Below are 25413 nucleotides of genomic sequence, written 5' to 3' on the forward strand. Positions count from 1 at the left end.
TTTCATGTGGCATCATACAATATTTGTTTCTTTGTGTCTGACTAATTTTACTTACCATAATGTAATTAAAGTTTATATATTTCATTATATGGATATATCACGTTTTGTTTATCCATTCATTTATTAATCTGCTTTCTGGCTCTTGTGATAATGCTGCTATGAATGTTGGTGTACAGTATTTGAGTCCCTGCTTTCAATTCTTTTGAGTATATATATATATAGGAGTGAAATTGCTGGATCATATGATAATTCTATGTTTAACTTTTTGAGGAATCACCAAATTGTTTTCCATAGCAGCTGTACCATTTTACCTTATCACCTGCAATGCACAAGGATACTAATTTTTCCACATCCTTACCAACACTTGTTATTTTCCATTTAAAAAAATTATAATAGCCATTCTATTGGATGTGAAGTTGGTATCTTATTGGGGCTTTGATGTGCATTTCCCTAATGACTAGTGATGTTGAGGTTCTTATTAGCCATTTGTATAACGTCTTTGGAGAAATATCTGTTCAAGTTTTTTGTCCATTTTTGATCTGAGTCGTTTTGTTTTTTATTATTATTTTTTCAAGTTTATTTATTTATTTTGAGAGAGAGAGAGAGAGAGAGAGAACGCACATGGGGGAGGGGCAGAGAGAGAAAGAGAGAGAGAAAGAGAGAGAATCCCAAGCAGGCTCCTTGAAGAGCCTGACCGGGCTCAATCTAACTAACTGTGAGATCATGACTTGAGCTGAAATCAAGAGTCAGACACTTAACCAACTGAGCCACCCAGGCACCATGTTTGTTTTTTATTATCGAGTTTTAGGAGTTCTTTATATATTCTGGATACTAGATGCTTATCAGATAGATACAGGATTTACAAATATTTTCTTGAATTCTGTGGGTTGTCTTTGATTTCTCTTGATAGTGTTCTTTGGTGCACAAAAGTTTTTAATTTTGATGAAGTCCAATTGATTTATTTTGTTGTTGTTGCCTGCGTTTTGGTGTTATATTCAAGAAATCACTGCCGAATCCAATATCATGAAGATTTCCTTTATGTTTTCTTTTAAGAGGTTTATAGTTTTAGTTCTTAAGTTTAGGTCTTCAAATCATTTTGAGTTACTTTTTGTATATGTTATAAGGTAAGGGTCCACTTCATTTGCATGTGGATATTTGTTGTCCTAAATGTGCTTCATTTTGAAACAACCCCGCCCCCTCCTTCTGAGTTACTACTCTTTTTTTTTTTAATTTTTAAAAAATTTTTTCTCAACGTTTATTTATTTTTGGGACAGAGAGAGACAGAGCATGAACGGGGGGGGTGCAGAGAGAGAGGGAGACACAGAATCGGAAACAGGCTCCAGGCTCTGAGCTATCAGCCCAGAGCCCGACGCGGGGCTCAAACTCACGGACCGCGAGATCGTGACCTGGCTGAAGTCGGCCGCTTAACCGACTGCGCCACCCAGGCGCCCCCTGAGTTACTACTCTCAATTGAATAGTAAAACCAATTATATACTTCTTTTTTTCTCAGTCTTTTAAGGCTCATAGAGGGAGGTGTCTCCCCTCCAACAGGAAATCTGATGCCTGTTAGGCTCCATGGAAGGGTTGGTTGTGTTCTAGTTGAGCTTAAATAACCACACAGAAATAATTGCAGGCACCAGGCAATACATTCCTCTTGTGTCAAATGTCTGAAAGCAACTGTAATTAGCAGAATAGGGGAGGAAAAAGTGGAGGTGTATTTCTCCAGTTTGGGAAAAAAGGAGACAGTGGGCACGCAAAGTGCTCAGAACAGACCCTGGCACTTAGGAAGCGCGGAATAAATGGTAACTGAGCGGTGGACCCTCTTAACTTCCCCGTCTGTAAATAAGGGAATTGGCTAAGTTGATACATTCTCGGACCTTGGGCGATTCATTTTCCAGGCGCACGGGGAAACGGAAGCCAGAGGAAAGAAAGAAGCCTGGCGACTCTGCGCCCAGGCCCGGATTTAGCACAGCAGGTAACTACCCACCTGGCTCTGGAGGCGACCCAAGAGCCAGGCTGATGGGGCGGGCAGCGGCCAAGGGGAGGGGCTTACCCGTCTCCGCCCACACCCCACCGTTTTCCTTATTGGCCCCGTGAGCTCTATAACTCGTGACGTCACACGTGTGCGCCACGAGTGTGGGAAAGGGGGCGTGGCCCACCGAGAAGGAGGAGACAAGATGGCGACGTCCGTGGGGCCGCGGTCCCTGAGGTTGCTGCGCGGTGTCACGTCGTGGCAAAGCAGGTATAGCTGCTTGGGGAGGCTGCCTCAGGGCCGGAGGCAGCTTAGACCGAACCGGAGTCGGGAGGGAGGAGTCGTTTCCCTATTACGGGCTCGACCTGAGGAGGGGTCGGGTGGAGACGGCGCCATCCACCTTCACCTCAATCAGGTGGGACTCCCGGCGTGTAGGGAGGTCCGGGTTTAGTTAGGGGCTGGCCTGAGCGCTCTCGCTTTGCCTTTTACAGCTAAGTGGAAGTGCAGAAGGGAGAAAAACAAGAAAACCAAACAAAACAGATGGTTGCCTGCCCGCCACTAGAGTCGAGGCTGGACTGAACGCTTCTTTCGGGATTTGTGTTCCTGGAAGGGCGACAAGATGTGGGAAGAGCTTTGGACTGGAAGTTGGGGTCTTTACTTTGGATTCTTGGTGTTTGAAGCGAAGAGGTTGGATTCAGTAATCGCAAATAGTCTGTTAAGAAATTAGGTCTTGGTTACTCTGGTTGACTCCCAACTGTTAAGTTCTTAGAGTTGGAAGAGACGTGAGAGGTCATCTAAATCCAGCTGTTTTTGGAATTGTGGAAATTGAGGCCTTGAGAGAGGGAGGGACTTGCTCAGTTTTACCCAGCCAGTTAGTAGCAGAGTCCGGACCCCGACCAGGCTACCTCTGTTTCTCACTCAAGGACCTTTCCCTTAGGCTGTCCACCATGAGGGCATTTATTATCCACAAATAGCTAGGGACCATTTGGACTCTCAGAAAATGGATTAAAATGTGGGTAGCTATGACTCAGAGTCGGCTGCTTGGTGTCATTTCAAAGTGAGAAGGTTTGGAGACGCATAGTGATTTTTGTTTTTCTGGCAGGGTTAATTTTGTCAGCATTGACCAAAACTTGCTCTGTGACCAGAGGTGATCTATCACTGTGATTTGGGGAAGTAAAAGGATACTGGATTTGGACTGAAAGTGAGCAGAAACTGATTGTCCTTACCATCAAAGCTTTACTCTCCTATCATGGACTATTTCAGAAATGGTGTAGTTCTCTCAGGAGGGGGCTCTGCAACGTGTGGTAACAGTTGGGATTTGGAAAGGAGGGTCTCTGCTTTCGATATTAATACCAGATGAGCTGTTTATCAGTCAGCCGTGAATTCACCTAAACTGTGTCATGAGTTAGAATGACTAAAAAATGGCATTCCTAAAATATTTTTTTAGATGAGGAGGAAGATTTACTCGCTCACCATCATTAAAAAAAAAAGGGTTGGAGGTGGGGAGTCCTACTTTAGTATCAATATAGATAAATGAGATTGGATTTAGGTGCAGTGGTTGGAAAGGATGAGGATTTGGGTACAATAAGAGCTTTTAATTTTCAAAGGTATTATATATTGTTGATAACAAATACCAAAACAGCATTTTCATAGGCTTTAAGTAAAGCATGGCTGTGAGACATACAGATGAAAACCTCATATTGCAGGGGAGTTTTACAGTTACTGGGTGACGTGTGGCAGATGATAGAACAAAGAGAAAACAACGTCTTGGGTAATTAAGGGCCATGTTTCCCAAATTTGTTTGATAAAATAATAGGGTAGGTATTTATTAGAAATTGAGATTCCCAGATATATCCCCATCCTGCTGCCAAATTCAGATTTACTAGGTGTAGTAGCTTGGGACTGCAAGTGTCTTAGATGAGTCTTAGGTTCAGGCAAGCATACACTGACTCCTTAGTACTTAAGGAGTGGTTGGCTTGTACAAGGCTTTCATTCAGAAATATTGACATTCCTACCACTGCAAACCATAGTGCCAGGGACCATGGGGGAAAGGAACAACGAAGACAGGAATTAAAAGATACAGCATTCGGAATGGGCTTTTTGTTTAAAGAATTTTGCAGTCTAGTAGAAGAGAGAGAAAACACTCAACTAAACACTAACACAAGATAGAATGGGGAATAAGGCCTTCAGGAGGTCTGCCAGTTCATTTTTAGAAAAGCTTCGTATGTTCAGAAAGCAGGAGTGATTCTCCCTCTCTCTGCTCCTCCCCCACTCATGTTATGTCTCTCTCTGTCTCTCAAGAATGAATAAATGCTAAAAAAATTTTTTAAAAAAAAACGGGGGCGCCTGGGTGGCTCAGTTGGTTAAGCTCCTACTCAGCTCAGGTCATGATCTCATGGTCCGAGAGTTCAAGCCTGCGTCAGGCTCTGAGCTGTCAGCACTCATGCCCTGTCTCTTTCTGTCTCTCAAAAATGAATAAATGTTAAAAAAAAAAAGGGGGGGGCAGGAGAGATAGAAGGATTATAGTTAAAATGTCACCACCAGGGATGATGTTAAAAGATTTTAAGTTTACATGACTTTAATTCTATTTTTTTAATTATTGTTTTTTTTATTTTGGAGAGAGAAAGAGAGCACATGAGGGATGGGCACAGAGAGGGAGACAGGATCTGAAGCAGGCTCCATGGTCCCAGAGCAGAGCCTGATTTGGGGCTTGAACTCACAAACCATGAGATCATGACCTCAGCTGAAGCTGGATGCTTAATCGACTGAGCCACCCAGGTGCCCCAAAAGTGTTTTTTAACCATGACAGTATGGCCATAGACCAGTCAGTGTGGATACTCGTCATAGGCAGTTTTTTTTTTTAAAGTAATCTCTACTCCCGCAACGTGGGGCTTAAACTCATGACCCCAAGACCAAGAGTTGCTTGCTCCACTGACTGAGCTAGCCATGGGCCCCTGGTCATAGACAGTTGATATAGCCATCTCAGTGTGTGTGCCAGCTGAACATAAACTCTGTTACTTTAAAAAATAGTAATAGGGGTGCACCTGGGTGTCTCAGTGGGTTAAGCGTCCAGCTCTTGATTTTGGCTCAGGTCATGCATCTCTTGGTTCGTGAGATTGTGCTCCTGCTGTCAGTGTGAAGCCTGCTTGGGATTCTCTCTCTCCCTCTCTGCCTCTCCCCTGCTCATGCTCGGGCTCCTTCCCTCTCTCTCTCTCTCAAACATAAATAAACATTTAAAAAGTAGTAATATGTAGCTAGGTGCTGGTTTTTTATGATTGTCTCATGTAGTGTCAATGGGATCCTGTTTTTACAGGTGGGGAAATTGAGGCGTAGAATTAATTGAGTTTCCTAAAGTCACATTGCTAATGAGTGGCAGTAAGTCATGCATTCAGACTTATGTGCTCACTCATGGGCTTTAATCACCTGCTTGCAGCATGCCCACTTGAGTCACCACCTAGAAGAGTCAGCTGGTTGAATTTATCCATTCATCCTTCTGGGGTTTAATCTCACCATTGAGATTGGAGTTCAGTGGGAAGGCAGGCAAAGTAAACAAATAGGTGATATATATATATACACACACACACACACACACATACATACACATACATATACATACACACACACACACACACAATCTTTTCATTTCAGGTAGTGAGAAGTGCCATGAAAAAAATAAAGGAAGGTGATTAAAGGGCACATGGTAGTCAGGTAAGACAAACTGAGAAGGGAACATTTCACAGAGAACTGAATGATGAGGGAGTGGGCCACATAGAAGGGTGTGCCCATTAGAACAAACAGCAAATGCAAGGGTGTGGAAAGAGGCAAAGGTGTGGTGAGTACTAGGAGTGGCAACTGGAATGAGTAAGGAGGAGACAGAAAGCAGTAGGATATCTGAGAATCCAGCAAGGACCAAGTACATGGGGTCTGGTCTTTTCTGTTTTGAAAAGGTCACTCTGGCTGTTTTGTGGTGAATAGGATATAGAGGGCCAAGAGTGGAAAGTGGAGAACAGACTTTCTCAATCACTTGTTAAGAGAATCAGGTGTCTTGGGTTAGGGTGTGACTAGTGGTGGCAATGAGAAATAGATACATTTATATACATCTGTGTATCTTTATATCTATGCGCGCGCGTGTGTGTGTGTGTGTGTGTGTGTGTGTATAATTTTTTTTTACATTTTTTTTTTTTTTTTTAGTAATCTCTACACCCAGCATGGGGCTCGAATTCATGACCCCGAGAACAAGTCGCATGCTCTTCCAGCTAAGCCAGCCAGGTGCTCCTAGACAGATAAATATATTTTAAAGGTAGAGTCTTCCTGTCTTGCCAGTGGATTGAATGTGGATAATGAGAGAGAAACGTCTTCTATATGAATGAGTCTCAGGGTTTTGACTTGTGTAGCTGTGTAAAGGGTGCCTTTTGCTGAAATGGTATATTATAGTAATGCTGCTATGGTAACAGTAAACCCCAGCATCTCAGTGACTTAACACAGTGAAAGTTTATGTCTTGGGGCACCTGGGTAGCTCAGTTGGTTAAGCATCTTACTCTTGATTTTGGCTCAGGTCATGATCTCATGGTCTGTGAGTTCAAGCCCCACATGGGGTTTTGTGCTGACAGCATGGAGCCTGCTTGGAATTCTTTCTCCCTCTCTTTCTGCCCCTCCCCTGCTTGCTCTCTGGCTCTCTCTCTCAAAAATAAAAGTTTGAAAAAAAAAATCTTAAAAAAAGTTCTCATCACAAGAAAAAAATTTTGTTAACTGTATGGTGACAGATGTTAACCAGACTTATTGTGGTGATCTTTTCACAGTATATATACATATTGATTTATGTTGTACACCTGAAACTAACAATGTTATATGTCGATTATACCTCAGTAAAAAAGAGAGAAAGGGGTCAGTTGTGCCAGATGCTCTGTGAGAGGTCAAATAACACGAGACTCAAGAAATATGCATTGGTGTTGGCAACCTGGAAGTTGTTGGTGACCTTGACAAGAGGTGACATGATTGAAACAAAAGCTTGGTTGAGCAGGATTAAGAGAGGGTTAGAGGTGAGGAAGTAGTGCCAGTGAACATAGCTCTTTTTTTTTCTTTACTTTTAATTCCAGTTAATGTACAATGTTGTATTAGTTTCAGATGTACAGTGATTCAACACTTCCATACAACACATGCTGCTCATCATGTGACTGTTTTTTTTCTCTTTTTAATTTTTTAAATATTTATTTTTTGAGAGAGGGGGAGGGACAGAGAGAGAGGGAGAGAGAGAATCTCAAGCAGGCTCTGCATTGTCAGCACAGCCTGACACGAGGCTCAAATCCACAAACTGTGAGATCATGCATCACCTGAGCTGAAACCAAGAGTCAGATGCTTAACTGACTGAGCCACCCAGGTGCCCCCTCTTTTTTTTTTTAAGTTTGCCTATTAATTTTTGAGAGAGAGTGTGCGGGTGAGTCGGGAAGGAGCAGAGAGAGAGAGCAAGAGAGAGGATCCCAAGGATCCCAAACAGAGGATCTCCCAGGGCAGGGCCTGATGTGGGGCTCGAACTCACAGACCTTGGGATCATGAACCAAAATCGAGTTGGACACTCAACCAATTGAGCCACCCAGGTGCTTCATGACAAGTGCACTCCTTAATCCCCATCACCCGTTTAATCTGTCCCCTACACACCTCCCTCTGGTAACAACCTGTTCTCTTAATGTTTTGTTTCTTAAATTCCATATATAAGTGAAATCATTTGTTATTTGTCTTCCTCTGACTTAATTCGCTTAGCATTATACTCTCTCGCTCCGTTCGTGTCATTGTAAATGGGAAGATTTCATTCCCTCTGAGGGCCAAATACTATTCCATTGTATATGTATACCATATATTCCTTAACCATTCATCAGTCAGTGGACATTTGGTCTGCTTCCATATCTTGGCTATTGTAAATAATGTTACTATAAACATAGGGCTGCATGTATCCCTTTGAATTAGTGTTTTTGTATTCTTTGGGTAAATACCTAGTAGTGTAATTCTTGGATTGTAAGTTCTATTTTTAACTTTTTGAGGAACCTCCATACTGTTTTCTACAGTTGCTGTAGCAGTTTGCATTCCCACCAGCAGTACAAGACAGTTTCATTTTCTTCACAGCCTTGCCAACACCTGTTGTTTCTTGTGTTTTTGATTTTAGCCATTCTGACAGGTGTGAGGCGATATTGCTTTGTAGTTTTGATTTGCCTGATGATGAGTGATGATGAGTGCCTTTTCACGTGACTGTTAGCCATCTGTATATCTTCTTTGGAGAAACGTCTGCTCCTGTCTTCTGCCCATTTTTATTTGGATTATTGGTTTTTTTGGGTGTTGAGTTTTTAAGTTCTTTAATATTTTTTGGATACTAACACTTTATTGGATATATCATCTTCTTCCATTCCATAGGTTGCCTTTTAGTTTTGTTTCCTTTGCTGTGCAGCTTTTTATTTTGATGTAGTCCCAATAGTTTATTTTTGCTTTTGTTTCCCTTGCCTCAGGGGTCCTATCTAGAACCAAGTTGCTACAGCCAATGTCAGAGAAGTTACTGCCTGTGTTCTAGGATTTTTTACAGTTGACAGTGCACATAGCTCTTTTTAAGAGCTTGTTATGAAGGAGAGAAGAAAAGTGGGGTGGAAGCTAGAGAAGGGCCCATGGTAGACAGTGTTTATGTAAGATTGGAGAACATACAGCATTTATCTCAGGATACGAATGATCCAGTTATAAAAGACTAACTAGTGTAATGGGGTATTTGCCAGGCATTTTTTTCCAGGAGCCGGGGTTACAGAGGTGTATGAGAGAACTGAGCTCTGTGTTCTTGGGCAGGCGTGCTGAGGTGAAGGCCCATATGCAAGACAAACCACCTGAGTGCTGTGTGTCTGGTTACAGTGGATAGACCATTATCTCCCATTTGTACCTCCCCAGCCAAGGGAAGAAAAGCCTTATTCAGCAGTCTGCAAACATTCTTTTAGTTTGGGGGGTTCAGCATTCATTCTGGAACACAATACAGCAGTGTACAGAACACAACAATGTACCTTTAGTCAGTTTTTACACTTCTTGTTCTAATTCTGTTTGGAAAGCAGGGTTTGAGGCTTTTAGCTTTTGTAGTGGGAGTTTCCAGTCTTAGAGACGAGCATTGTTCACTGCTGAAAGAACATTCATATACTGAAACATACCCTTTGTGTTAATAGCTGTACATCTCTCTGGCCTTAGTGGTGATGATTATCATGATTCCATACTTTTTCTCTATACGAACCTGACTTGCCTGTGGGAGAATCAGATTCTCCCACATATTAGCACCATGCTGTGATGGTGTTTTTAAGTCAATTTCAAGTAAAAGAAAAAAAAAGGTGCCTAAATCTGATCATGTTTGCAGGCTATCTATATAAGACATAACTACTAAATATCCATGAAAATGTATATTACTGTATGAAGGTCATAAATGTAGTTTTATTTTCCATAAAAGTAGCAATGTAGACATTTGTAATAAATTATTACATCTCACATAAAAGGCCTCAGCAGAAAAAGAAGTGCTTACTGACAAGGACTATTTTCTTTATTTTACTATTTTTTTACTAATTTCTTTACTTTAGATTTCAGGTCAAGATTTGGGGAAACCGAAGTGCTATCTGAATTGACAATGAGATGTTGTGCTCTTTGATTAGGGGAAATGAAAATTCACAAATGCTTTCCTTGCTGGCAGTCATTTATTGCCACTGGGAAAATGTCCAGTTTCCTTGGGTGAAGGTGAAAGAGAAACAAACTGAGTCAAAAATAATGTTTTCTTAGGGGCACCTGGGTGGCTTAGTCGGTTAAGCGTCCGACTTCAGCTAGGTCATGATCTCGCGGTTTGGGAGTTCGAGACCCGTGTTGGGCTCTGTGCTGACAGCTCAGAGCCTGGAACCTGCTTCAGATTCTGTGTCTCCCTCTGCCCCTCCCCTGCTCACTCTGTCTCTCTATGTCTCTCAATAATAAATAAACATTAAAAAAAAAAAAAAGAAATAATGTTTTCTTAGAGTGGAAAGCTATCCTTGGTAATTTTTTTTCTCAGGAGGCCTGAAACGTGTTCAGTCTGTCAGCATAGCTTGACAAAGTAGCCACAAAAGATAATCCAGAAATTCTAAATTAATTGAGCTTTCTAGACTTGAAGTAGATTAGAATAGTTACACATGGTTTGTGTCATTTTTTTTCCAGGACAGATTTTTAAAATTTAAAATGTGTTAGATTCTTTAATGCGTAGGGGTTAGATGTTTTAAAAACAAATTTTTTTTAATGTTTATTTATTTTTGACAGAGAGAGAGAGACAGAGCATGAGTGGGGGAGGGGCAGAGAGAGAGGGAGACACAGAATCCGAAGCAGGCTCCAGGCTCTGAACTGACAGCACAGAGCCTGATGTAGGGCTCGAACTCACGGACCGTGAGATCATGACCTGAGCCGAAGTCAGATGCCCAACCGACTGAGCCACCTGGCCTCCCCTGGGGGTTAGATGTTTACAAGGCTGTGTAGAGTTCTTTTGTGGTACAGAAACATACGGCTTTGTGGAAGAGTGCTGGCTTTACTGCCTGTTATGATATTATGCTTAATTAAGAAAATAACTTTATTGTGAAATAGTTTCAGAAGTTAAAATACAATTCCCAAATACTGTTTACCCAGATTCCCCAGATGTCGACTGTATTTGCTTTACTATTCTCCCTCCCTGTACCCTCTTCAGGTGTATGTGTGTGTGTATATATATATTTTTCCAAAACACTTGAGAGAAAATTACAGATTTGATATTCCTTTACTTTGAACCATTTCAGCCTTTTTCCTACAAGAACATTTTTCTCACACAACCACAGTGGTGGTCAAAACCAGGAAATTAACATTCATATAAGATTGTTAGTGAATCTATAGATTGTATTCAAGTTTTGCCAGTTGCTCCACTAATTTTTTAAAAATTTTAAGGTAAATGTTTAACAGTTCATTTCTGTTTGCTTATAGCCTCCTCCACCATGAGAACACTGTTCTGAGCCATTTCCTACAGTCCTTAAGGAAGCTGCCTGTCAGAGCCTTTTATACAAGTAAGTAGCAATTATAGGTAGTGCTGGCCTCTCTGTGCTTCAGTTTGCTTATCAGTATACTGGGATAAACAGGTCCTATTTCATGGGAAATTACTAGAATTAAATTAAAATTAAATGACCTTGTATCTGTGGAGTGCTTAGAGTACCAGGCATATAGTTATTACTGAAGCACTAGTGATTGTAACCTGATCATTTTTACTGGCTGCATAGTATTCCATTGAATGACTGTACCATTTGGTGTTAGACATTTAAATTGTTTCTAGGCTTTTTCTACTATATACTTATTCTTTTCTCCTTAATGTTTATTATTAAGAGAGAGCACGAGCAGGGGAGGGTCAGAGAGTGGGGACAGAGGATCTGAAGTGGGCTTTGCACTAACAGCAATAAGCTGGATGTGGGGCTCGAGCCCACAAACTGTGAGATCACGGCCTGAGCTGAAATCAGACACTCAACTGACTGAGCCACCCAAGGACCTCTCTAATATATATTTCTGTGGTAATATATCTTTGTGCAGCTTCAGGATAAATTTGTAGAGTTAGACTTGCTGAATCAGAAGATTTATGTGTTTTGCAAGTTGGTATTTAGGCCAAATTGCTCTTCAAAGAGGATTGTTCCACTTTATATGCGTTTGAGTAGGAGGTGCTCGTGAATGTGTCAGTTCCCCACACCCTCATCAAAACTGTGGATTGTGAACTTTTTGATATTGTAAGCAGCCATTTGAACTTGTACAAGAATGTGTCTTGTCTTTACTATTTAGATACCATTTTTTTAAGTTTACTTATTTTGAGAGAGAGAGAATGTGTGAGCAGGGGAGGAGCAGAGAGAGAGAGAGGGAGGGAGGGAGAGAGAGAGAGAGAGAGAGAATGAGAGAGAGAAAGAGAGAGAGAATCCTAAGCAGGCTCTGTGCTGTTAGTGCAGAGCCTGATGTGGGGCTCCATCTCACAAACTGTGAGATTATGACCTGAGCCAAAATTGAGAGTTGGGTGTTTAACCAGCTGAGCCACCCAGGCACCACCTAGATATCCTTTTTATTCTATCATATCAGAAGCCATTTTGAACTGTCCAGTGAGAATATCTTGGGGATAAAATGAGATGGTTGATGAGAGCGAAAGCAAAACATTTATTTATTTATTTATTTATTTATTTATTTATTTATTTAAAATGTTTGTTTATTTTTGAGAAAGAGAGACAGAGTGTGAGCAGGAAAGGGATAAAGAGAGAGACATAGAATCCAAGCAGGCTCCAGGCCCCGAGCTGTCAGCACAGAGCCTGATGTGGGGCTTGAACTCACAGACCATGAGGTCATGACCTGAGCTGAGGTCAGCCACTCAACCAACTAAGTCACTCAGGCGCTCCTATTTATTTAAAAAAAAAAATTTTTTTTAAGTTTATTTATTTATTTTGAGAGAGAGAGAGAGAGAGCGCGCGAGCGCAGAAGCGGGAGAAGGGCAGAGGTGCCCCTCCACTATTTAACTTTAGAACATTTTCATTCCCTCCTCACTGTGCCTCAACACCCCCCTGACCCCGCCCCAAACCTGCAGTCCCTTGCAGCCACTAATCTACTTTATGTCTCTGTAGTATGTTTCCTATACTGGACGGTTCATGTGAAAGAAATTCTACAGTATGCAGCCTTTTGTGGCTGGCGTCTTTCATGTATTGTTTTCAAGGTTCATGTTATATCATGTGTCAATACTTCATTCCTTTTTTATTATCAAATATTCTATTATATGGTTATACCTCATTTTGTTTATTCATCCACCAATTGAAAGCCATTTGGATTGTTTCTGTTTTTTGGCTGGTGTTGGACATTCTTGCACAAATTTTTGTGTAGATGTATCTTTCTTTTCTCTCAGGAATATCCCTAAGAACAGAATTGCTGGGTTGTATGGTAATTTTATGTTTAACATTTTGAGGAACTGACAAACTCTTTTTCAAAGTGGCTGCCCCACTTTATAAAATCCCACCAGCAGTGTACGGGGGTTCAAGTTTCTCCACATCCTTGCCAATACTGAGTTGTCTTTTTTTTTTTTTTTTTAAACTAAAAACTTTTTTTGAGAGAGAGTGTGCACGAGAGGGGCAGAGGGAGAGGAAGAGAGAGCATCCCAAGCAGCCTCCGCGCTGGGCTTGATCTCACAACCCTGACATCATGACCTGAGCCAAAATCAAGGGTCAGGCACTTAACCGACTAAGCCACCCAGGTGTCCCTGAATTGTCTTTGATTATAACCATCCTAGTGGGTGTGAAGTTGTAGCTCAGTTTGGTTTTGATTTGCATTTCCCTGATCACTAATGATGTTGTATTGGTTTGTTACAGCTGTTGTAACAAAGTACCATAAACTGAGTGGCTTACACAGTAGAAAACTTACTCAAGTTCTGAGACTAGAGGTTTGAGATCAAGGTGTCACAGGATTGCTTCCTTCTGATGGTCATGAGAGAGAATCTGTTCCATGCCTCGTGTCTAGCTTCTAATGGTTTGCCGGTGGTCTTTGGCTTGTAGAAGCATCATCCTGGTCTCTGCCTTCATCTTCACATAGCATTCTCCCTATAAGCGTGTCTGTCTCCAGATTTTACCTTTTTATAAGGACACCAGTCATATTGGATTATGGCCCACCATGATGACCTTATTTCATCTTGTTTACCTCTCTAGAGACCCTGTATCCAAGTAAAGTCACATTCTGGGGTACTGGGAATTAGGACTCAGCATACGAATTTTGGGGGGACACAGTTCAACCCATAATAGATGTTTAGCATCTTTTCATGTGCTTATTGGTCATATGTATATCTTCTTTGGAGAAATGTTTATTCAAATCCTTTGTACATTTTTTAATTGGGTTGTCTTTTTTATTATCAAATTGTAAGAATTTATGAGAGTTTGCATTGTAGTATACTAGTGTCCAGTCAGAATTGGGCCTGGATTGTAAAAAGTAAGGTCAGAGAGTGCTGGATGAGAAGTGATACCTGACTCCCAGTTGTGGACCTGGTGGTGTCTTGCCAGGCAACTTTGATTAGTTTTGTTTCTTGATCTCTTTTGTGATTCAGTGTTTTCATGTTAAATTCTCTGGCTATGGTGGCAGTTGAGGTGCATTGTAGTTTCACAGGAAAGATGCTTGTCCCTTACTTATTGGTAAGATTTGGAGACAGAAGGGTCTTACTAGTGACTCAAGGTTGCACCTGCTTATCATACCCCTTTAGGGTTCTGTAACCTTTACTGAAGGCTTCTTTTTTTTTTTTTTTTTTTTTTAATGTTTTTATTTATTTTTGAGAGAGAGAGAGACAGAGTACAAATGGGGGAGGGACAGAGAGAGAAGGAGACACAGAATTGGAAGCAGGCTCCGGGCTCTGAGCTGTCAGCACAGAGTCCAATGTGGGGCTCGAACCCACAAACTGTGAGGTCATGACCTGAGCCAAAGTCAGATGCTTAACTGACTGAGCCACCCAGGCACCCCTACTGAAGGCTTCTAAGATGCGTGACTTTTCCTGGGCCTCCTTTTGGTGCTGTTTGCATGACTCATCCCTGTCCCTTCTCCCAATCTCAGAATTTTCTATTTTTTTGTTAACAGATGCCAGAAGAGTCCACACTGCCCCGGTTCGAACCTTGTTCCTGCTGCGCCCCCTGCCCATTCTGTTGGTGACAGGCAGCGGGTATGCAGGTTACCGGCAGTATGAGAAGTACAGGGAGCGAGAGCTGGAGAAGCTGGGCTTGGAGATTCCACCCAAACTTGCTGGTCCCTGGGAGGTAGGACTAAGGTGCAGTCACCGTGAATTCTCATTTAACACAACTATCTGACACTTTTTAGATTGCCCCAAAGTTGAAATGTTTGAAAAAGTGCAGTGTTCTTTTTTGGAGCTCATGTCTCCAGTGGGTTTTTGGCCAGACACAGACATTATACCTTTGGTGTCATGTTGGGCTTCCCTTCTGTGTCCACACTTACTCCTAATCTCCCCAACAGCTCTGAGGAGAAATTCATTACCTGCTGTTGAAATCCTCAGAGTTCATGCCCTTCTCTGAGGATAAGCTGAAACAGTTGGACTTTTGGGATGTGGATAAGTTCTCACCAGGAACCAGACTGAAATAATAAAATTTCCTTTATTTTTATTGCTCAAAATGCTTCCCCGACAATAGGACCTTTCAGTAGGGGCAGGCTTCAATGTTGTTGAACCATGAATGATGTACAATAGAACTGTCTTATTCATCTGTGCTCCAGTGGCCCAGAATGATTGGTAACTTAGAGTAGACAGTCAGTAAATTTGGAACTGAGTATTAAGATGCAAGCTTAAAAATGTCTTCTCAGCCATAATTTAGCAAATAAAAAATCTGAAATATTAGTAGAGCCAGTGGGTAAAAGCGGGGGTGGGGGGGTGAGAGTAGGGACTTTATGGTATTTAGATGATGCTCTTGGGTTTCCTCATGAGCCGTTCCCTATCAGTAATCCAGCTCTGCTGAATCCACTGACCAAGGCATGTGGGTCTTAAAGGCGAGTTCCAGCCATGTTCCTCAGTAGCTGTGTGAACGTGAACATGTCACTTGTCATTTGGTTCTCTGTGTGACAATGTCATAAACAACTATAAAATAGGTTGGATTGGAACCCAACTGAGATTTCTTCCAGCTCTAGCATAGTTTATCTAGGAATATTTGTTGGCATTGGCATTACATGCTACATTATAGGCTTCCTCCTAAAATCCTGTTTTGAATTTTGGTTTTGACCCTCTTCCTCCAGTAGAATCTAGTATAAAGATTTCACCTGATTTTCACCAGTCCTATAAAACTGTGACTTATTCAGCTGGTCATACAGATCCAGATGTGGCTGTTACCCAAGGAGATACCTGCTTGCCCGTGTGTCTGTCCTTTTTCTGGCCTATTCATACACCTTGGGCTTCATAATAGCCTATCTCAGACCAAGAAAAAAAAAGGCTTTCTGTTTTCTGGTAGTATATGACAAAGTCCTTTTGGCGAAGGGTAATTGTGTAGTATGTGAGTCACACTTTGAAATTTTGCTGTACTCTATTTCCCATGACATTGATGGTTTCCTCTGTAAACGTACCTTCTTGTTTAGGCTGATACTTGTTAAGACTGGGATCAATGACCCCACTCAAGATGGTTTCTCTCTGACCCCAAGCATTTGTCAGGCTGAGTCACCCTGCGATGAGCTCGAGACCCATTTCAAAGGTCTTCCAAGAGAATCTACATTTGGAAGAAATCTGTGACTTCTAAAATCATAAAAGACTAATGTCAGTCGTATTTTTTAGCATTCACCATTTGTATAATTGGAACTACTGCCATATGTGAGTCAATGTCTGAAAGATGACCGTTTGTAAAGAGGACAGGGTTGATTGGCTTATAAGTTCTAGGGCCTGGACGGTAACAGAATACTGGATCAGAGTGGCTCAGTGCTGCACAAGGTCTGAAGCCCCTATTGGTTCAGAGCTGGGTTTAAGTTAGATACTGTTAGATTCTTTTGACTGAGTAAAATGGCCATAGGACTGCTGGATTTACAGGCAGGACTCCAGCATTTCACTTTATGAAAGGGAAATGGTCTGGACTCTGACCAGATATTGTAGGATTTCCGGAGAGGCAGCAGGTCGTGAGAAGGGAGAGTGCTGACTAGGAGTCATGGGCTGGATCCTAGTCCTACCCCTGCCCCACCTAATCCCTGTCATCTCATGAAAAATGAGAGTACCCCAATCTGGTCAATCATCAGGATTGTTGGGGAGCTTTGAAACTATGAATTCTTTGTTCTTATCCCTGGAGATTTAGAAAGTTTGAGCAAGACTCAAGATCTTTGTTTTTAAAAAGCCCCTTTGAGGATTCTGATGATAATGTAGGAACCATGGGCAGATGAGCTGTAAGGTTCCCTTCAGGGCTCTGTTTTTAAGTGGCAAATGAAAATTTCTGTGGGTGATTTTGCTGGAATATAATCTCTTCATATCCTTGGGTCAAGTCAGGCATCTCCAGAGCTTAAGAGAAGACAGGCTGGTAGTTAGGCTGAGATGAGCTCCTGGGGTCAGTGGCACAGTTGAGGTGACTGGGTGATTTTGTTTTACCAATAGCATTTTCTGGATTTCCAGGAGATAGACATGGGTCTAGGGGCAATGTAGCCTTCCCCACACATGAAGCAGTCCTGCTAGCTCTGTTGGTCAGTGTGCCAGCAGGAAGCTTTTGTTCCCCTTTCCCATCCTGTAAGTTTCTCTTGTGTTGAAGAAATATCTGGGCATCCCTCTCTATCAAAACTTTAAAATATTTTTAAAATGTTTGTTTTGGGCCTCCTGGGTGGCTCAGTCGGTTAAGCGTCTGTCTTCAGCTCAGGTCATGATCTCACAGTTCGTCAGTTCAAGCCCCGCATAGGGCTCTGTGCTGACAGCTCAGAGCCTGGAGCCTGCTTCAGATTCTGTGTCTTCCTCTCTCTTTGCCCCTCCCAGCTCACACTCTGTCTCTCTCAACAATAAATAAACATTAAAAAAAAAAGTAAAAAAAAATTAAAATGTTTGTTTATTTTTCGGAGAGAGAGAACAAGAAAGATAATGCGTGCATGAGCAGGGAAGGGGCAGAGAGAGAGAAATCCCAAACAGGCTCCACACTGACAGTGCAGAGCCCTGTGAGGGGCTCAAACTCATGAACCTGTGAGATCATGACCTGAGCCAAGATCAGGGGTTGGACGCTCAACCGACTGAGCCATCCTAATACCCCAAAACTTTTGTAATTTGGTAATTTTTTATTTTTTAAGTAAGTTCTGTGCCCAACATGGGGCTTGAACTCATGACCCCAAGATCCAGAGTCACATGCTCTAGGGGTGCTAGGGTGACTCAGTTGGTTGAGTGTCTGACTTTGGCTCAGGTCATGATCTTGCAGTTGTGGGTTCGAGCCCTCCATCGGGCTTGCTGCTGTCAGCCTGTCAGCTCGAAGCTGGCCTTGGATCCTCTGTTCCCCTCTCTCTCTGCCCCTCCCTTGCTTGTGCTCTCTCTCAAAAAATAAATCAAAAAAAAAAAAAAAAGAATCACAAGCTCTACTGGCAGAGCCAGCCAGGTACCCCCCTGTATCAAAACTCTTAAGAGCATGTTTGTAATGCTTTAGGTTGAATAGCACCTCACAGTTTTTCTTTCTTTCTGTTTTTAAAGTTTATTTATTTTGAGAGTGAGAGAGCGTACCGTGAGCGTGTGTGCATGCATGAGCAGGGGAGGGGCAGAAAGAGGAGGAGAGAGGGAATCTCAAGCAGGCTCTACAATAAGCATGGAGCCCAATATGGGGATCCATGCCATGACCGTGAAATCACGACCTCAGCTGATGTCAAGAGTCAGACACTCAACTGACTGAGACACCCACGTACCCCAGCACCTCACATTTTTTCTGAATCCATTTATTTATAACAGCTCACTGAGGTGGCAAAGGCCGGTGTTAGAGCCATTTTACAAAAACAAAGACCATTTGGTAGCAGAGTGGGTTCTAGAACAGAGATCTTTCGATGCCCAATCCCATACTCTTTAAAACAATACCATGTTGCCAATAAAAGGTGCTGTTAGTACAGAATTTAGACAGTGATAGCAAGAGATGGAGGTGAGGTTGAACCTGCCCACTGGGGCTTGCTGTGTACTCAAGGTACCTCCATTCTGTGAGGGCTCCGCCTGTATAAATTATGAGGTGAATTGAGTATACTGACTTGAAAAGTTGTCTGTAGTTACATAGGTGAGAATTCATATTATGCCACCCATCCCCCATCATAATACTCTTGAAGAATTTATATACATATCTTTCCTTTATTTCAGTTCTTCCTGTCCACCCCCCTGCCCTTTCTCCTCCCTAACAGTACAGAAGAAACCATTGCTCCAAAATGTGTGCCATCTCACTCACTGCAAGCTCTACTCTGGGGTGCGGGGAGAGGGCATGGCTCTTGCAGAGGGGAGGTGGGTGTTGGATGTGATTTAAGGAGACTTGAACTCAGCTGTGGGTCTTGAGTGTGTTTCATTTTCATGTGTTCTGTTTTTCACATTTAAGAAAATGTTTCTAGCCTCTTTGCCTGCTCTGAGAGTCCTATTCTTTTCATGGTAGGAAAAGAAGCACATGTAGTTGGCTGAGTAGAAATGAAACCTGTGTGTTTGTTTTATGTGATTAAGGGAATTCTGCAACTAGCAGCAAAGTAAGTAGCCTGTTGAGACCAAATAATTTGGTCATTTACCTGCTTGTAAAGGTAAATGTTCATTTTTTAAAAAATCAGAAAACATTACAAAATATGAAAATGAAAACAGTAGTGACCCACGATCCCACAATGCACAGGAAACCACAGTTCACATTTTGGGGAACTTAGCCCTTCCGGGCTTTTAGATGTTTAGGAATATGTATTTTAATTTTAATTTTTAAAAAATGTTTATTTATTCTAAGGGTGGGGGCAGAGAGAGGGAGATAGAGAATCCCAAGCAGGCTCTGTACCACCATCACAGAGCCTGATGTGGGACTCGAGCTCACTAACCGAGAGATTATGACCTGAGCTGAAATCAAGAATTGGACGCTCAACTGACTGAGCCACCCAGGCACCCGAGTTAATTTTTAATGAGATAGTTTAAAAATTTTTTTAAGTTTATTTATTTCGAGAGAGTACATGAGTAGGGGAGGGGCAGGGGGGGAGGGAGAGAGAGAAAGAGAAAGAATCCCAAGCAGGCCCCACACCATCAGTTCAGAGCCTGACATGGGGCTTGAACTCACAAACTGTGAGATCATGACAGCCAAAGTTGGACATTTAACCAATTGAGCCATCCAGGAGCCCCGAAATGTTTAAAAATTTTTAAATAAAACATGATTATATAAAAATTCAAATACTACCGAAGGGTTTACATAAAAATATCTTCCGTTTTCTGCCCCATCTACTAATCCCATCCCTACTCTCCAGAAGCATGCAAGCTTTTTTTTTTTTTAAATTTATTTTTGAGATAGAGTGCGAGAGAGTGCACGGGGGAGGGGCAGAGAATGGAGACACAGAATCGGAAGCAGGCTCCAGGCTCTGAGCTGTGAGCACCGAACATGGGGATCGAACTCACGAGCTGTGAGATCACGACCTGAGCCAAAGTCAGACGCTTAACTGACTGGGCCACCCAGGCGCCCCTAAGCATGCAAGCGTTTTTAACGTTACTGTATCTTTCCAGAATGTCTCTCCCTACTTACATATATTTTGGCTACTCAAAGGTGACTTAATTTTTTTCTGCTTAATTGAGAAATAATCGACATACATCACTTATGTAAGTTTAAGGTATACAGCATGATGGTTTGATTTACATATATCGTGAAATGATTGCCAGAATAACAGCTAACATCCATCATCTCTATAGAAAACATTTTTAAAAAAGAAAAAAGGAAAAAAGAAAACATTTTTTCCTGTGATGAGAACTCTTAGGATTAATTCTCTTTACTTTCCTATGTGATGTACAGGCAGTGTTAGCTATAGGCATCATTTTGTATATTACATCCCTAGTCCTTATCTCTCTTATAACTGGAAATTTATACCTTTTGACCTTCTTCCAATTCCCTGTCTCCCTCTGCTCCACCCCCTATAGTCTGATCCCTTTTCCTCTTGAGTTTGGTTTTTCTTTTTTTTTTTTTTTCCCTTTTATTCATTTTTTAGATTCCACTTATATATAAGTGAGATCATGCAGTATTTGTCTTTCTCTGGCTCACTTAATGAACTTAGCATAATGCCTTCAGGGTTCATCCATGTTGTTGCAGGTGGTAGGATTTCTTCATTTTTTTTCTGGCTGAAAAAGATTCCAATGTATGTATGTATGATGTATGTACGTACACACGCACAGACATACATATACACCACAACTTGTTTATCCATTGGACACTAGGTTGTTTTCATGTCTTGGCCATTGTAAATAATGCTGCCATGATGATTTCATTTTTAAGTCACTTTTACTCATGTATGGTCATTTACTTGCAATAAAACATACCCTTTTTAAGTATACAGTTCATTGTTGCTTTTTTATTTTTATTTTTTAAAATTTTTTAACGTTTATTCATTCTTGAGAGAGATACAGAGTGTGAGCAGGGTAGGGGCGGAGAGAGAGACATACACAGAATCGGAAGCAGGCTCCAGGCTCTGAGCTGTCAGCACAGAGCCTGACGCGGGGCTTGAACTCACGAGTGGTGAGATCATGACCTGAGCTGAAGTCGGACGCTCAACCGACTGAACCGCTCAGGCGCCCCTTTTATTTTTTATTAAAAAAGTTTTTTGAATGTTTTATTTTATTTTATTGAGATAGAGACAGAGCACGAATGGGGGAGGGGCAGAGAGAGAGGGAGAGAGAATCTGAAGCAGGCTCCAAGCTCTGAGCTGTCAGCACAGAGCCCGATGTGGGGCTTGAATTCCCGGACCATGAGATCATGTCCTGAGCTGAAGTCCGATAATTAACCGACTGAGGCCCCCCAGGTGCCCGTATATATCTTCTTTGAAGGAATGTCTATTCAAGACCTTTGTCCATTTTACATTGGGTGGTTTGTATTTTGTTGTTGGGTTGCAGGAGTTCTTTATATATTCTGGATACTAGACCCTTACCAGATACATGTATTTACAAATACTCTATTCTGTGGATTGTATTTTCACTCTCTTGATAACATGTTTTGATACACAAAAATTTTTAATTTTGATTAAGTCTAGTTTATCTATTTTTACCTTTATTGCTTATGTTTTTGTTGTCCTATCCAAGAAGTCATTCTGAATCCAGTATTGTGAAGATTCTCTTCTAAGAAAAATTAGGCCTTTCTCTCTTTTTTTTTTTTTTTTAAGAAAAATTGTAGGTCTTCTGTTTAGGTTTTTGGTACATTTTGTGCTACTTTGAGGATGCCCTTGGCCTTAGAGCAGGAGCCGAGAGTTGAGGAGCTGCTTTCAGGAGTTTCTTCTCAGGAACCCATGATGTCATGGACAAGTTCTGGGTTTGTGGTCAAACTGCCTGTTCAGTTAGGCTGCTCAAGGCCTGGTGTTTGGCCTTAGAAAGGAGGGTGCTTGACACTGGCATCTCTCTGTAGAGAGCTGGCTTTGCATGAATAGCACAGGGGATAGAAGACAACCAGGTGTGCCTGCAGCTGTCACATGTTCTGGGTTTGTGTGGCAGTTGTGATTCCAGATATGCTGTCCTTGTGTCCTCATTGTCCTTTTGTCCTCATTGTCAAAAAGGGAACCAAAACCTTCATAGGCATTTCTTAACAAGAGGGGTCGAAGTGTGTCGCATCTGTAAACCTAAAGTGTACAGTGCACACCTGTGCAGCATAGTGACTCCAAGGCTTCCTGTGAACACCTAGGTGATTTGAGTTCCATCCAGGATGACATCTGGTGGCAGACTCCTTTGGTCTCTGGCATTTCCAGGGTGTCCTTTTTTTCTTGACTGCTGGACCTGAGAACAGAGATGCATCTGGTAGGAAAGCTGGCCTGCTGGAAATGGTGGACTCTTTGGGGAGGAAGCAGTCCTCCTGTCTCTCTTCCTGCCAGCCTCCAGAGGTGATCCACAGACAGAGGTGGGCCTATGACTGCAGAGCAAGTGGGGATTGGCAGCTGGCCTTTCTTATCAGGTGCAAAGGGCTCTCACTTGAACACCTGCACCTAGCCTGGAGGCACCCAGCCTGGAGTCAGGCACTTCGGGTGCTGAACATATCTGGCTGAGTGGACAGCATATAAAAAGTTCAGCCCTGAGTCCCTCCATGTGAAGCAGCAGCAGCGGGTGCTGAGAACAGGCCTGACTTGTTCTGCCTCACCTATCAGCAGGAGATGCTCTGTATGTGGAATCTGGTCTTGGGTTTTTCCCCCCACCCAGTAATAGAATTTAGGGAATTTTCTGTGGTTTAAAGCAAACTTCCAACTCTTAAATTGTGAATAGAGTAGAAAAGTCAAGAGAATAGAGTTACACACCTCTTGATTGAACAGTTAATGTTTTATTATACCTGCTTTATCTCCGTGTGTATATATATCTTTTATTCTCTGAATCATTTGAAAGTATGTTGCAGTCATTACAAAACTTCACCTCTAAAAACTTTAATACGCATCTGAGTATAATAACTTGGTTTTGTTGTTCGTTTCTGGCCTAGCCATGGGGTCCTGTGGCAAGGTGTGAGGTGTTCAGGGACCAGTGGCGTAGACAGTAGGCCTCAGTCAAGAGCAGCTGGGCCCACATCCATGTTCACTCCCTGCATTAGCAACACTTTATTTCCAGCCTCAGTTTAGAACTTAAAAAATGTATGGTGCAACATTCCAATTCATTAAAAGGAATGAGGGAGGACAGATCAGCCTGTGCCCACATATCACCCTATGTCCTTTTTCCTGCCCACCCGCCTGGAGCTCCATTTGCCTGCATTCAGCATACCCCTCTGTGCTGTGGTGCCTATGACGCTGGACAGTATTGAACATGTTCTGCACTTTTTTTTACAACTTTATATAATTACTATAGCTTTCTTCTTCTTATCTGTAAACAGGCTACTATAAACTCCCTCATAAGGTTGTTAAATGAGAATGATGTATGTGTAAATACCTCGCTCTCTGCTGGCAGGGTGTAGAAATTCAGTAAATACAGGCACACTTCATTTTATTGTGCTTTTGCTTTATTGTGCTTTGAAGGTAATTGCATTTTTTTGTTTTTTATTTTATTTTTTACAAATTGAAGGTTGGTGACAACCTTGCATCTAGTGAGTCTGTCAGCACCATTTTTCTAACAGTGTTTACTCACTTTGTGTCTCTGTGTCATATTTTGGTAATTCTTGCAGTATTTCAACGTTTTCATTATTCTGTTTGTCATGGTGATCTGTGATTAGTGACTACGACTTGCTGAAAGCTCAGATGATGGTTAACATTTTTTAGCAATAAAGTGTGTTTTAATTACATACATTGCTTTTTTTAAAAAGGTTTTTTAAAAAAGTTTTATTTTGAGAGAGCATGAGTGGGGAAAGGGCACTGGGAAATCAAAAAAATTCATTTGACTTGCATTTTTTAAAAGTTTATTTCTTTAGAGAGAGAGAGAATGCACGGGTAGGGACAGAGAGAGAGAGAGGGGGAGAGAGAGAGAGAGAGAGAACCCCAAGCAGGCTCCCTATTATTTGTGCAGAGCATGATGTGGGGCTCAAGTTCAAGGACCGTGAGATAATGACCTGAGCTGAAATCAAGAGTTGGATGCTTAACTGATTGAACCCCCCAGGCATACTGCTTTATTGCAGTATGCTGGAACCAAACCAGCAATATCTTTGAGGTATGCCTGTACTGTTTTACTTCCTACCTAATAGGTGTTAGGAAAGGTGGATGTTAAAGTGAGCAGTCAAGTTGGCAGGGAAGTAGATCCCACTTGTCTGCTCAGGTGTCGTTTACTAACTGCCCAGCTCTATCCTCAGAGAATCTTGGGTTCATTCAAGGTCAAGAGGGCGTCTCAGGGGCCTCAGGGCCCCTATCTGGGAGGAACTGTGGCGGCCACACCCCCAGGTCTCTCAGGCTGTGCTTTGCCTCTTCCCTGCTTGCCCCAGCCCAGGGACAACGCTGAGTGGTGTGTCGAAGAGCTGAGGACTGCCTGAAGAAGACGAGAACAAGATAAAGCTGAGCTCTGGGTCTGGAAGGAGTCCAGGGTGGCTGACTCAGAAACCTTTAGGGACCTGTGTGGAGCTTTCTGCCAGGCTGTTCTGCCACAAATCACGGTTTCCTTTATTGTGCTGCAGACCACCCCTGCTCCGTGCCCCCTCCTCCAGGAGCTGCTGGTGGGATTGCTGAGAAACGCTGGCAAATGCAAGGGGGTAGGGCTGGGAGAAGGTTTCAGATGAAGAAATAGCCTGAGGGCACGTTTGTGAGGCTGCTAACTTGCCCGTGGCTTCTTGCACCAGCCACCAGCCACCAGCCCTGAGACACCAGCCATCACTGGTCTTCCTCAGGAGGCTTCTGCCAGCCCCCAGGGAATGAGAATTAGCAGAAAGCACCTGCCACCCCTGCCCTACTGCTACCTTCATCCCCTTGTACAGTAGTGCATGAAATTCACTAGGCAGGGAACTACAGTGGCATGAGTGACGTGGGACACCTGTCCACGGGTGCTGGAGGCCAAGAGGCCTGGGGCCTGCAGAGCCTTGCGGTGGCGCTAGGTGGCACTCCCACCCAGGGGAGTACCAACAAGGTAGGAGGACGCAGTGTGGCTGGAAGGGACCTCATTCAGGGTGGGAACATAAACTTTTGTTTTTCCCAGAAATCATTTGTTAACTATTATCTGGAATCTAGAAGGCATTTCCTTACTGAAACATACGTGGTAGAAGTCAGGTTAGAAGGCTAATTTCAGGACAGACCTGTGGGCTGGTTTATGAGTTTTCTAAACACCAGTCTTCCTGAGAGGCTTAAAATGATTACAAAGGAACCCTGGTAGACCTGGAGTGTCCCTGTTGTTCATTTTACTG

At 42.4% G+C, this 25413-nt stretch overlaps 1 protein-coding gene across 7 annotated transcripts in view; it reads left to right on the top strand.

The window, feature by feature from the left end:
* The first annotated feature begins 2166 nt into the window (after window positions 1-2166).
* Window positions 2167-25413, top strand: part of PISD (phosphatidylserine decarboxylase) — a 35619-nt gene continuing 12372 nt past the window's right edge. Inside the window, exons 1-4 of one of the 7 annotated variants that reach the window (XM_053206033.1) lie at window positions 2167-2242; window positions 6164-6241; window positions 10946-11025; window positions 14585-14771. In XM_053206033.1, coding sequence (XP_053062008.1) covers window positions 2178-2242; window positions 6164-6241; window positions 10946-11025; window positions 14585-14771 — 410 coding nt within the window. In that variant the 5' untranslated portion in view covers window positions 2167-2177. Of the gene's footprint in view, window positions 2243-5654; window positions 5681-6163; window positions 6273-10945; window positions 11026-14584; window positions 14772-25413 lie in introns of those variants that run through there. The other 6 variants (XM_053206035.1, XM_027050735.2, XM_053206034.1 and 3 more) reach the window with 6 other exon arrangements.

The sequence above is a fragment of the Acinonyx jubatus genome, chromosome D3 (genome assembly GCF_027475565.1).
Source record: "Acinonyx jubatus isolate Ajub_Pintada_27869175 chromosome D3, VMU_Ajub_asm_v1.0, whole genome shotgun sequence".
Taxonomy (NCBI): domain Eukaryota; kingdom Metazoa; phylum Chordata; class Mammalia; order Carnivora; family Felidae; genus Acinonyx; species Acinonyx jubatus.